Raw genomic sequence first — 13,726 nt, 5'->3', positions numbered from 1 at the left:
TTTCAACCTTGGGCAATTCTTCTGCCTGGAATGTCACCCCCTGTCCTTTTAAAAACCCATTACGTGCTGCTAGTGGGCCCACTGGGCCCTACCTCACCAGGCACAGGTGACGCTGTCCCAAACCCTCACCTGAAAATCCTCCCCCCACCCTTCCAGGCTCCAGGAGCCTCCTGCGTGTCCCCCAAGAAGACTGCCTGGCCTCTGGGCTAGGAAAGCTCTGTCTACTCCCTCCTTTCCTCCTGATCTGGCAGGAGGCATGGAAACTTTCGTGGAAAGCACTTGTGCTGACGAATGCTCCCAAGTCAGGACTTTGACTCCAGCCCTGACCGGGCCAGGGGCTCAGGGATATGGGGCGGGGCCTCTCCTTCACGGGGTCAGGACCTGCCTGTCCCCCCCTTGCTGTCTCTGCCACCGACAATCACTCCTTGGCTCTCCGGTGACACCAAGTGACTGCTCCACCACCAGAGAAGTAACTGTCTTCCACACTTTTGTTTTTTGTCCTCCCTGCCCCACCGTCTCCTCCTGCCCTTTATTGTATATTCCCCCCCCCACCCCCGTTTCCAGTGCCCATCTGTATAATCTGCATGGAGCTCTGTGGAGTTGAAAGTCTAGAGCCTTTTGCTGTTTTGTTTAAGACCTGGTTATGGTTGTGGGATTTTTTTTTTTTTTTTTTGTCAGCTGCCTGTTATATCAATCACGGAGTCGGGATCTATTTATAGGTTGGGAGTACTGTGTCCTTAGTCACAAAGAGACACAGACAGGGGACTGTCAGCTGGTGTCGGAGGAGCTGAGCGACAAGCCATCAACAACTGGGAACAGCTGAGGGGGAGACCCTTCCCTGCCAGCCCTGTCCCCTCCCCAGCCCCAAGCATGTAAGTACCAGACTTCTCCCTCCCCTCTGCCCCAGACCCTGCCCTGGACCTTCCTGTCCTTTTTCCCACACAGCCCCCTTCTCTCTTTCGCTCTCCCTCTCTCTTTTTAATGGATAAAAATATCTCCGCATGCCTGCTCTTTCATCCTGGGTTTCGGCACCATTGAGCATCTCTGGGTGGCCCAGAGGAAAACGTTGCCTCTCACAGACTGTCCTGGGAAGGTCAGACGGACCAGGAATGTCTGGGCGGGACAGTTATACAAACTCATTTGGAACCAGGACGTTCTCTTTTATTTTTATTTGTTTTCACTGAGAAAAAGTTAGTAAATCAAAAGGGCAAGGGAAAGTTTACATGCGACTCAGCGGGTGGTTGTCTCCCAGCGTAAAAACTTTTATTTGCTGGCAGCTCCGGCACTGGGTGAGCTGGGAAGGTTCCAGAGGGAAGACCCATTTCACACAGGACAGGTGATGATGGAGGGCTGCCGGCAGGTTTGGCTGAGCCCGGGAGCTTCCAGGTTCAGGGGGAGTCTTGACGGTCCCAGTGGCCAGCTTTTCTATAGCGTCTTAAAGGAAAAGGACTTTTTTTTTTTTTTTTTTTTTTGCTGCACAGGGTGAGTTTGCTTTGAGAAGTAGGGATGAGAGCTGACAATTTGTCTGGCCTTCCGGGCTTTCGTTGGCTCACTGATTTGGTGTGTTTTCTTCATCCTGAAAGGGGAACTTGGGCGGGGGGCGGGTGGGGGGGAGGAAGAACGTCTGAAAGATCAGAAGCCAGGTGTGGAGTGCCATGGAGCCCTTGCTCTGCATCCTTCCCGAAGGAAGAAACTTAATATCACGATCCTTGTCAAAGCCATGCTTGTTTCAGACACTCAAGAGCACAGGCTCTGTGAGCACACTGGTGGCTCCTAGAGACGGCAGTCCCCAGGCATTGTCCACTGGTCCACGCAGCTAACATGCCACCAGCTTCCTGTGGAACATTTGGGACTTTAGTTTCTGGAAAATGCACAGTGTTAACTGAAAATGCTACACTTGGGGAGATTTGCTATATATTATTTACGAAGAAATAGTAGTACTATTTAGTAAATAATAAATTTAGTAAAATTTAATTTACTAAATTTTGGAAAAGAATGTGATGATGCTTAAGGTATATGATATACAACTTTTAAAATGCATGTCTTTTTACGAGTAGAATAATCCCTGCGTTTCTATTTACTAAAACAATGCTTACCATATACTGTATTGCTAAGCACTACTTCTTGACTTGTTTGGGAAAACAGCATCCTAACAAATCAAAAACAATCTTCCCAACAATTTAAAAGCATTATACAAAGCAGATATGTCTGGCTTGCTTTTGATTAAAACCAAAATTGTTTTAGCAGCAAATCTAACGATGAAAGTTAAATAATATGGACACACACATATATTTAGAGAGGCAGTTTATTCTCATTTTTATTTTGACCTTTATGAAACTTTTGCTTTCCTTCTCTTGGTTCTTTATTTTTACCAGTATTTATTTAAGGTTATTAATTCCTTTAATCCATTCATTCATTATTTTGGAGGACAGAATGGGGATCGGGAAGGAATAAGAGATTAGAAAGTACACTTCACATGTTCACTATATTCATTGGTAGAGAAATTAGAATAAGGAGTTTGGCGTAAAATCGGGGGAAATGTCACTATTTCAAACCTAGTAGGGAAAGTAAAATCCCAGAGAGGAAAAAAAAAAAAAAACAGGAATTGAGCATATTATATACGTAGCATTATTATTTTCTCTATTCCAAGGACTCTGATTTAATAAACATATCCTGCAAAGGTTTCCCACAATAATACTGAAGTGGGATTTGGTGGGTGATCATTAATTAAAGCTCAAGTGAATCAAACGATTGAGACCTTGCATTCAGAAATCTCAGCAGTCAGCTGTTGGCAAAATTGAACTGTTAGGATTTTCTGATCTCAATGGCTTTTTAGGAAAAGTGTGACATTTAAAAAACCTTTTCATACAAGAGCAAACTGTTCCCTCCCCTTCTCAACAAGCACCCTGGAGCCTGCTGGCCGGTGATTAAATGCACTGGGAGAGAGTCCCGAATTTCTGAGCAAGTCCTATGTTCTCATTAGCGTCAACAGTTGAGAGGGAAGAATATTTGTTGGCACATTTAGACAAGAACTGCTCCTTCCTTTGGCCACCTGTGGCTGCTTTTAGGTGGGATGGGGGCTTGTTTGGCAGTGTGATGGAAGGCCTGGCTTTCATCCTCAAGTTCAGGATGTGGCTTTTCCCCTTTGGGCTTATTTATAGCGATGCAGTTGGGGAAACTTCAATGTATTTGCATAAGGCAGCCTCTGATTACTTAGTTTCTGCTTCAGTAATGATTCATTGTACGTGGACCAAGCTGTCGTCAATCTCATTTTTTTCCCCAAACTGATTGCTTACATGCAATTGGTCACAGGGCTGTCTGTGACTTCAAGTCTGTAAAAATCTCACCCATTCCACCCTCATCTTTGTTTATTTCTTTGATGTAAAGTTGCAGTTGCCTGTGTACATGCTGTCATTTTATGTGTTGCCCCTCCTCCCTTAAGCTTGTGGAAACCCAGCCCTGACCTCCTCCCAAATTGGGGACAGTGGAGCCAATGAGCAGGTGCTTTGGATGCAGCAGGCTCAGGTACAGGACCATCAGTCTCGGGGAAGAAGGAATCGCAAATACCTGGAAAGCACTCCCCTCATTCAAACAATTTTCCAGAGCTGAGGTCTCTCCAAATATCCCACAAATTAAAAAATGGCAGCTGGCAGGATGTTTCAACCACAGACCATGTACAACTCTTTCTCCCCATCACTTCACCTCTACACTGTATCTGTCCATCTTTTTCTTATCTCTACTTTTACATTTCATTATCTTCCTGCGCGCTGTCTCTCCCTCCCTCCTCCTTTTCCTCCCCCTTCTCGCCTTCCCTGAAAAACACATTTCTATCTGGCACAGAAAATAAACTCAGATTGTGGGTAGTTATGTTAATCTAATTCAATCCTCAGCGGGTTAAGAGTGAAATTCTAATAGTGGAGCTGTTGAGGGCTTTTTTGTTAATGGCTTGGGGATTACATTGAGTTAAAGGCTCATTTCCTAATCAAACAGAGAGGGAGAGAGTGACTCCGAATATTTATGAGTCTCCCAGTGAGAGTTTAAACATTCAACTCCAAAAGCAGGGTTTCTGCGGGAGGAAAGAGTTAAAGCCCCTCAGGGCTGCTGGGGGAAAAAATTAAACCGGTTAAGCCATCAGCACTTTCAGGCTGCTGTACAACTTGGGCAAAGTGGAAGGCGGAGGGGAGAGAGGGGAATCATTTCACAATTGAAGATGGAAACTGTGACAGAAGCGCCGAAAAAAAGTCTCCCGTAACAGACACGGATCCTGGGTTCACCAAAGGCCTGGAGGGCCTGTGTGCCTTCAACTCCCCCAATCAATTCTCCTCCAGTCCGGAGGTAAGCTCGTGGAGACAGGAGAATGGCTCAATTTACCAGCAGCAGGAGAGTTCCCCCAGCTGCCTGGTGAAGCTGGCGGGCAGGAGTCTCCCCCACTTCCGTCTTGCCTCTGAAATACTGAGGGCTGGCTTCCCCTTCCAGAGCAAATTCACATCCCCACAAGCTCCCCCTTTGCTATGTCATTGGTCTGGGTCCCTCGGTCCCTTGGCTTCGCTCTCTGCACACCAGGACCTCAAAGCCCATCTGGACGGCTGTGCCCAGGAGAAAGCAGGTGGAGAACGCCCATCTCCAGCCAGAGAAGGCATGGAGCAACTTGACCAAGGTTAAGCAAATTCAAGGCCAAGCTGAGGTCAGGAGTCTTAAGTTCTGCACAAGCGTACGATAGAGGAGAGGGGAAAGGCGAGCCGTAAGGCTGCCAAAACGTGCCCTGGCTCCCCCAGAGTGCAGTTTCCTTCCCCAGCTTTGGGGAAAAGGGCAGGAATCCCTTATACAGGAGGATTCTGACTGCTCTGTGGACACTTGGCCTTTTTTCTCCACCAGCCAAGTGAGCAGTTTCTAGTCCTTTCGCTTGGGTCTTTTTTCCTGCTCCACAAGGTCAGTCAGCAGAGGCTCTGGAAGCCACCTTTCTGTCCACAGGGTCCTCTGGCCTTTGGTTCCCCTCCAACCTGGGCACTGCTCTTTCTCTTAGTGCTTCATGCTCAGTGGCCGTGAGGCCTCTTGCATTTGCCCTTTCTCGAGTCAGGGTGGTGTTTGTAACTTGTCTCCACCAGCCCTTCTGCCTTCCTTACCTGGCTGGCATCTTCCTCTTCTTGGGGCCCCAGCTGATGTCCCTCCATCATTTCATTCACCCCTATGGGGCGATTGGCCCCATGGGTCTCCCTCACTGTACCAGGAACCCCCAACTGCAGGGGCTACGTGACATTCCCCTTTGTAAGCCTAGCTCATCGTTGTTCATGCCCGTCCTCCTGCCCTGACAAGTGCCTCCTGCAGACGGCACGGGGCTGTGGCTAAGAGCGTGCACTCTGAGTCAGACAGCCAGAGTTCAAGTTCCAGCATCACCTTTTCTCAGCTGAGAGACTTGAGCTCTTAATCTCTTAAGGTCTCGATTTTCTCATCTGTTAAATGGGGGTATATAGAACCTACCTCACAGGATTGTCGGGGAGATGAGATGCATGTGAAGTGTTAGCCCTTTGCCCTACTAATGAGTCTTAGCCCTTTTATTTGCTCAGCACAGCATAGTGACTTCTGCACGCACCATGTCACACCACTAAAAACAGGTCCCTATGCCTCCCACTAAGGGGCTATATCCTAGTCAGCTCGGACTGCCATGACAAAATCCCACAGACTGGTGGCTTAAGCAACAGAAATTAATTTTCCCACAGTTCTGGAGGCTGGTCCAAGATCAGGGTACCAGCGTGGTTCCAGTGAGGAACCTCCTCTTTGTAGGCCATCTTCTCATTGTGTCCTCACATGGAGGAGAGAGTGAGAGCTCTGGTTTCTTCCTCTTCTTAAAAGGACATTAATCCCATCATGGGGGCTCCACCCTCATGACCTCATCTAAACCTAATTACCTCCCAAAGACCCCACCTCCACATACCATCACATGGGAGATTAGGGCTGCAACACACACGAATTTGTGTGGGGACACACACATTCAGTACATAACAGGCTATTTTCCCTGAATTTTGGTGGGCAGAGTCCTGTGTCAGCAAACCTTCCAGCTTCACCCTCCAATGGGCGACTCCAAATGGAAATCAGAGTTCAAGGCATATTGGGAACATCCTCCCCCGAAACCTGAAAGGAACTTGGGGCTTTAAACCACTCTGGGAGAGCAGAGGATGTGAGCTGGGCTTCGGGCGGCAGTCCTAAATCAGGGGAAGAAGGCTTGACTCTTTTCTGCTCTGCAGAAACAGAGTTTGGTGAACTCTCTTGGCCTCACTCACATTCCAACGAACAGCTTTGTTCTTGGGTCTCTGAGTCATCCTGCACCCCTCTCTGCCCTGCATTCTCAGATGGCAGTTCAGGCTCCACCCTCACAGTAGGCCAGGCCAGTCCTGGCTGTGAGGCCCACTGGGCTGTGTTTTCAAGGCCTGCTAGTCCTCTCTCTCAACAGGGTCACTTGACCAATGAATCCAAGAGCCACGAGGGTGTCATCAGAGTTCCTGCCAGAGGCGTGCTCTCCTGGGCTGCCCGCAGTGCCAATGTCCTTGACCCTCCCTGTGTGTCTTTGTAGAGACTCTATGCAGCAAGGCAGTGAACCCTCCTCCTTTTCTTCCCCCACTGATCAGGGGATCGGAGTGTGTATGCGGCGCCACCCAAACTTACAAAATGCCCCATGTTCCTCTCCCCGCCTCCTCTCTGCTCTCCCTCCTAGAGCCGGAGATGACACTACTAAACACTTGAATTGTCACAGCCTCCCTTTTGCCTCCTCGCTATTCAGCTTTGGATGCCCCAGTGCCAAGCGCAATGCCTGGCGTACAGTATGTGTTCAATAACTGCACGCGAAGTGAATTGCATGGAGCCTCTCCTCTCAAGGGGGCGCTCCCAACACGTTAATTGTAGGGAGGGGGCAGTGATTTGAAGTTATGAATGTCCAGCTGCCTTAACTACATCAGCTCGTGACCTGTTGACCATGGTCTTTGTCCCTACCCTTCTCTGTCCCTCCTGTCTTCACATTCCTCCATCCAGGAAAAAAAAAAAAAAAAAAGGATGAGGTGTGTCTTTCATGCACATGTGGTCAAACTTTCCCCGGAATTTTATGCTGTTCAGTAAGGAAGCTTTGTCTAAGTTGATGTCAAATTTCATTGCTAAACTGGTACCTCTCCTGTGATGCTTTCCCTCATCTGTCACGCCCTCCCCTCTCCCCTTTCCGGGCTGTACCTGCTTCCTCTGGCTGTTCTCACTCTGGGGTCCTCCTCCTCCTCCTCCTTTGCTTTAATCACGCTGGTCCCGGTTGGTGCACATGAGAGGGAGACCCTCCTTCTGAAGTGCTCCAGAGTGTCTGCTTCCATTAGCACAGACAAGGCTTTTGAAAGGTGGCATCTTGGGAACATGCATCTTAGGCACTGGATTCTTCCCAGAACAGCATTTCTGCTCTTTGCGAAGTCAGGGGAGAAAAGCTCAGGCTGCAGAGGGTTAAATGAGAGCGGTGAAAAACCTAGACATCTCTTGGGGACTGGTTGCTGGCTGAGACAATTGATTAGCTTGGCTTAGTGATCTTTCTAGCAATATTCAGGAGTGAAATTATTGCTGATTAGACTCTGTGTGTGTGTGTGTGTGTGTGTGTGTGTGTGTGTGTGTGTGTGTGTGTGTGTTAGGGCTCACAGCAGTGAGGAGGGTAGGATAAGATCTGAGAAAGCAATGTTATGGATTGTTCGCTCCTAAATCAGTCTTAAGAAGAGACCTATCACCCCACGTGTATCTGCAGTTATATTAGAACTCTGTGTGGGTACACGTCAGCTGGAGGGGCAGGATGAATTGTGCACAGAATCTCGCTGGCCATTTTCTTTTCGACTCCCTGTGATGTTAGAATTATTCTGAAACAAAAAGTTAAAAACCGGGAATTCCCTGGAGGTCCAGTGGTTAGGACTCCACGCTTCCACTGCCAGGCATCCAGGTTCCTTCCTTGGTTGAGGAACTAAGATCCTACAAACCGCAAGGTGCGGCCAGAAAAAAAAAAAAAAAAATTAAAGACAGAAGTCAACTGGAGGGAAGCCCACTGTTGAGGTCTGCTTCTATCTGTGGCTCTAGTGGATGGAGGGCCAGCTGGGTACCCCGGGCAGAGGCAGGTACCAAGCGGGTTCAGTCCAGTTCACTCCCAGATCAGTGATAATTGAGGTGCACAGGCTCTCAGGGCCTCAGTTCCTTGCATCATAACATGAGGGATTGGATGAGATCTCTTAGGCCCTCCATCTCTAAAAGTTTACATTTTAGAACTGTTTGTGGTGGACCTGGTTCATGGTACTCCTGACATAACAAATAACTGCAGCTCAGACTGCCTGTGTCCCTTCTTTTTTATTTTTATTTATTTTATTTATTTATTTTTGGCTGCGTTGGGTCTTTGTTGCTGTGTGGGGGCTTTCTCTAGTTGTGGCAAATGGGGGCTTCTCTTGTTGCAGAGCATGGGCTCTAGGCGCGCCGGCTTCAGTAGTTGTGGCACAGGGGCTCAGTAGTTGTGGCTCGCGGGCTCTAGAGCACAGGCTCAGTAGTTGTGGTGCACGGGCTTAGTTGCTCCGCGGCATGTGGTATCTTCCTGGACCAGGGCTTGAACCCGTGTCCCCTGAATTGACAGGCAGATTCTTAACCACTGTGCCACCAGGGAAGCCCCCGCCTGTGTCCCTTTAATGCAAAACCTTGGGCCCAGACTTGGCTTTGGGGGGCTCTGTGCCTTTACCAACTCAGTCAGTCCCTATTATCTATCATCTTCTTCAACCTGTTCTCTACCCTCACCTCCCTCTGTCTGTATGTACACCTGGGCGATGAGTGGAAAACTGGTCAGGCCTTCTTTTTCAAAAACAAATACTGTATAAACTCTGCATTTTTAATCTTGGTTTCAGTTGGTGGCGACCACGGTTTTATAGCTCTGTGGTCCTAATACTCCTCCCTCACAATCCACCCCAGAAGTTGCATCCGGGCCTCTAGGTGTCTGGAGAAGCCCCAGCAGCAGGGCACCTGCTGCTCTTCAGGGTTTGCTCAAACCCTTAGGTGGGAGCACAGAAGGATTTGGGAAGAGAGTTACCAAACAGGGTGACCTCAGCAAGTCCTTAACCTTGCCCTACGTTCATTTCTTCACCAGCAAAAGGGGCTGAAACCTGCTCTGAGTGCCTCATAAGATTGGCGTAAAGCTAAAATAAGAATCAGAGGGCAAACGTTCCTTGAGAAAGGGAAGTGCTTACCTATTTTAGACTAACTTATTCTCCTGCACAGTGACTCCGTGCAGTGGTTGGGTGGTGACAAAACGAGCGTTAGAACCACGCTGCCGGACCCATGTCCTCTTGTACTAGCTGTGACCTTGGACAGGTTTCCCACCCTGTCCACTCCACGCTTCGTTGCCTCATCTGTATAATGGGCGTGGTAAGAGCATCTCCCTCATGGAGTTGTGTGGAGATTAAAGGAGACCCACGTATAGGCCTGAGCAGTACCTGCTAGATAACAAATTCGGAAAGCCATTGTTGAAGATGCTGACATCTTGGCTGTTGCCCTCATTTTCTAGGGTCCCACGCCCAAAAGGCCAAGAGGCAGGAAACTTTCAAAGCTTCCTTCCATTCCTCCCAAAGCCCCACTGGGTAACTTACAAATGCAGCAGAAGGTGCTACTCTAGAGGTGATTTAAAGACATACCGGGTCCTCTGCGATTCCCTGCACTTCCATATCCAATAACCAAGTGGGCATTGTCCCAGTGCCTGCCTGGGCTTTGGGGTGATCTGCCCAAGCCTGTCATCTGTCATGGAAATCTGCTCTCCATGGCCTACCGTACATGGCTGCTAAAGTCCAGGTGTGAGGTTGGAAATGGTTTAGATGGGTTGTCTTGTGTGTCCATAAGTGCAGTGAAGTCACTAGAGTGTGTTTTTTACGCAGAGCCAGTTCCTCCTCCTGTACAACATAACTGAGTCGGGATTGCTTATTTTCCATATATTTGATGGTGCGTATTTAGGGAGTGCTTAGCAAGGAAAGAAAAATGGGAATAGGTAAGAGCAACTTCTGAGGTCTCCAAGGGGGCCCAATTTGTATATTTCAAGGGACCTGTAGAACCAACATCACGTTCTTAGGGGAGAATTCCAGATTCAGACTTGGGACCAGCCTGTGTGTTTGTGCACATGTGTTCGCGTTAAGGGTATCGTGGTCAGTCATCCCGGACTCTCTTCTTTCCCCCATCTCAGGCTGAGAGTAACCTTGAAGGAACGCGTAATTACTGTTTACTCTAGGGCCCTCAACTGAGAACACCCTCACGTAATGACTCCTGAGTTACTTCTGCCTTCCGATGCCCATCTGCTGCTCCTTTGGAAGTCAGTGGGAACCAAGCACCACATGGAAAAAAGGTCATGAGACGGATATTAGCCCCTGCAAGGTCAAGGTTTACTCTCGGGCAACAGAAGCAGTGTGGTGGCATCTTTCTCGTGCAGAATCTTCACGCAGATCTCTGCCCTTAGGGATAGAAGCTTCGAAGCAGAACCAACCATTAATCAAATCAGCTGTCTTGGTGGATTTGAAGAGTCAGCAGCACTGATGAAGGAAAGGCATTCGGAAAAATTCTAGAGATAGGATTATAGCATTTATTTAAAGTTTTAAAACATGCATCCCCATTTGGTGGGAGGGGCATGAATTTGCCTGGTCACTGAAGGTGGGGAATGGGGCAGACGGAAGGCAGGTAGATGCATTATAATGAAACCTGTAGAATCTATTTGCTAAAAATATCTGATATATTACTTTGAAATACGACACTCTACTGATGCAGTTGGACACTGTCGTGGAGGCCACCAAACTGCTTACGGAAATAAAACTGGTTTGTGTGGCAGTATATTGAGTGAGGCTTTAGATTCGTTTCCAGGTGACCGTACTGCTCCTATCTCTGCCACTGTCTGATGACTTTGTACAAGCGACTTGATTTCTCTCTGCCTCTGTTTCTTTATGTGTAAGAGGAATTGGGGGACTAGATAACGTCCAAGTGCTCCTCTGGGTGCAGCTCTGAGCCTCCCCAGTGCCCCACCTAAACAGTGATCATCTTGAACCACAGCTGTTTGTGTGGTGGTTTCCCCTCCAGAATTAAAGCTCCAAGGGCAGGGACTGGTGGTCCCATTACCGAGCCCAGTGCCTGGACATGACAGGCACCCAACTTGCCTTTGAAGGTACTAATGAAACAACTGACACAAGTAAATGCCAAGTCCCTAACCCAGTATCAACTTGGCTGTTTCCAGAAATGCCACAGGCCTGGCTGATGGTTCTTAATGGCTTGAATTTCCACCCTCTGTGTCCTCCCTCATTGGTCAGGGGTGGTGGTTTGTGTCTCCATGGTGTGAACTGGAAAATCTTTTAGCAACATGTAAACTGAGCTGCCTAAAACCAACCCACTGAAAACACCTTTTAGGAGTGACACGATTTCCCAACTGCCATACCTACTTCTTTGTATGACCATTCTGCTGTCTGTTTCTGTTCTTTCTTCCCTCTCTCCATCCTACTCTATTAATTTAAAAATATTACATTTGGAGACTTGCTAAATAAAGAGAGCTCAGAGCACAAAATATCCCTTATCCATTTTCTGGGTCCCTATGTGCTTCCTTATAGAGATTTTTTTCTTATTTTTTTACTAAGTGGCCTTAATTTTATCATTAATCTCTGTGTGACAATTCTTTTACTCTGTCTAACTTATTTCTAAAATATTCTCCCACAAGACCCCAACTCTACTCCTATTGGTCCCTTGTGCCCCTTTCACTTCTGTCTTTGCTGTTTCATAAAACTTATAAAGTGATTATAAGTTGGACCCTTGATCTCAGTCCTTTCCGAGTCCTCCACCAAAATATCCCAGGAGGACGGTTCTGACAATTGGACTTTCACAGTTCAGGTGGTCTTGGGTTGCTGTCATTTCCTTACTGAGCCTGGGGAAATGCTTTGTTGTCTATCCCCTAAAACTCATATTTTCTTTAACCAGCAGTTTTCCCATTGCAGGTGAACCACATTACGAACTTAAAGCCTTAAAAAATTCTTCAGCATCACTCTTTTGTGCCATATTGTGAAGGATTCCACTTTTTTTTCCCTTCTCACCGCATGTCAACAATACCATTACCTTGTACCTAAGCATGACATTTCCTTGAGACATTTCTTTACAGTTTCCTTACATTGTTGCTTACTGCTTGCTTTGTTTCTTGGCTTTTTCATGTGTCCCACCTCTGCAACTACTCTTCAGAGTATGGCAGAAGAAAAGAGGCATTTATCAAGGGCCCATTATATGCTGGAAACTTTACATAGTTTATCTTACTTGGCCCCTGTAACGACTGAAAGATGTAAGTAGTATTATTATTCCCGTTTTACAGAAGAGGAGTCAGAGGCACTGAGGACGTTGCTGAAGATCACCAGGTGGTAAGCTCTATGGTCTGACATCACCCTCCACGATATACTGCAGAGCTGAGTGCAAGCAGGCAGCCAATGAAAACCACACCAGTACCCTTTGGTATCATTTACATCAACATTGGACTTGTTCCAACATTTGCAAAGTTTTAGTGTTTTTATTTATTTTCTTGAAAAGTGTCACATCTGCCCCTTGACGGACTTGTCAAGAGATCCTACAATACTAGCTTTTCTTCCCCAAGTCCCTGCGTCCTTGGAAATAGTACAACACAGATGCTTCCATCAAGGGAGTCCTCTGTTAATGCCTGCTCCCCCATCACCTGTCCCACTTCTGCCTTTATATCCTCCCTCCAATTAGCCCACAGACAGTGTTTTCATTCCCTTTACGTGTCCTGTTTTGTCTTTTCCCCCACCTTCCTCTAACCACACGTCATCTGTCTTGACTTTGTCTTCTGAGAGCTACATCTACTTTGTAAACCTGACACTGAGGCTGCACCCCTCTCCCGCCATCAGTATCATCCTGACTTCCTGTAGGATGTTGTGTGTCCTTCCCTCTTGTGTGAACTACACAAACCATAATCCACCACACTTTTTTTTTTTTTTTTTTTGAGGGAGTGAGTTGAGGGAATAGGGGTCTCTCGCCAATGCCAATGCCACAGCCTTGGATGACTGGACTTCCTGCCTAGTCTCCTGTGATCTTTAGCTCCTCTTGACCCGCCCACCTTGGCTCTTGGGATGCCAGAGCAGACTTATAATATCTCCCCACCTTAGATGGAGTCCAGCACACACTCACTGGGACAAAGAGTTTATCATCTCCCTGTCCATGACCTTCCGTGGGTACAGGTTCATCAGGTTTCCGCCTTTCCTCTGGCTTCCCTTTCTCTTAAGGGGCCCTCACAGCCTACAATCTGCCTCCTGAATACTGGGTAGGGGCGTTTGCAATGAAATGCTAATGGATGTTTGATAGTCACTGCTACGATTTCCAACGTTTCATGTTTCCCCCTTATCCCCAAGCCACGGTGTCACATTGAGAACCTATGTGAGATCATTGAAGTTGCTTAGACAGTCAGCGGAGAACTTTTCTGTCTCTGAACTACTCGCTTGCCTTGGAGACTTTGTTTCCTGCCTTGTCTGAGACTCTTAGGGTCTCTAATCCTCCATCTCTCTTTTTGTAGGGAGAATATGAAAGTTCTTCTGTGTGTGTTCGGCGGGCGGGGGTGGCGGCAGCTTGTTTGATGTGACTGTCGTTGCTCTTGGCGGAGCCCATTGGGTCCTCAGCTGCGTGGGACAGGGTATTAGTGTGAACTGCAGGACCTGTTGGTTTCCTGAGT

At 47.7% G+C, this 13,726-nt stretch overlaps 1 protein-coding gene across 5 annotated transcripts in view; it reads left to right on the top strand.

Moving 5' to 3' along the window:
• Window positions 1-399: 399 nt before the first annotated feature.
• Window positions 400-13,726, top strand: part of ESRRB (estrogen related receptor beta) — a 176,591-nt gene continuing 163,264 nt past the window's right edge. For 3 of the 5 annotated variants that reach the window (XM_067028034.1, XM_067028031.1, XM_067028032.1), the window contains exons 1-2: window positions 402-469; window positions 720-872. In XM_067028034.1, the coding sequence (XP_066884135.1) occupies window positions 871-872 (2 nt within the window). In that variant the 5' untranslated portion in view covers window positions 402-469; window positions 720-870. Of the gene's footprint in view, window positions 470-719; window positions 873-13,726 lie in introns of all 5 variants that reach the window. The other 2 variants (XM_067028033.1, XM_059057948.2) reach the window with 2 other exon arrangements.

Source organism: Kogia breviceps, chromosome 3 (genome assembly GCF_026419965.1).
Source record: "Kogia breviceps isolate mKogBre1 chromosome 3, mKogBre1 haplotype 1, whole genome shotgun sequence".
Lineage (NCBI taxonomy): Eukaryota > Metazoa > Chordata > Mammalia > Artiodactyla > Physeteridae > Kogia > Kogia breviceps.
The sequence above is the reverse complement of the archived record's forward strand: the minus strand, read 5'-3'. Positions and strand labels throughout refer to the sequence as shown.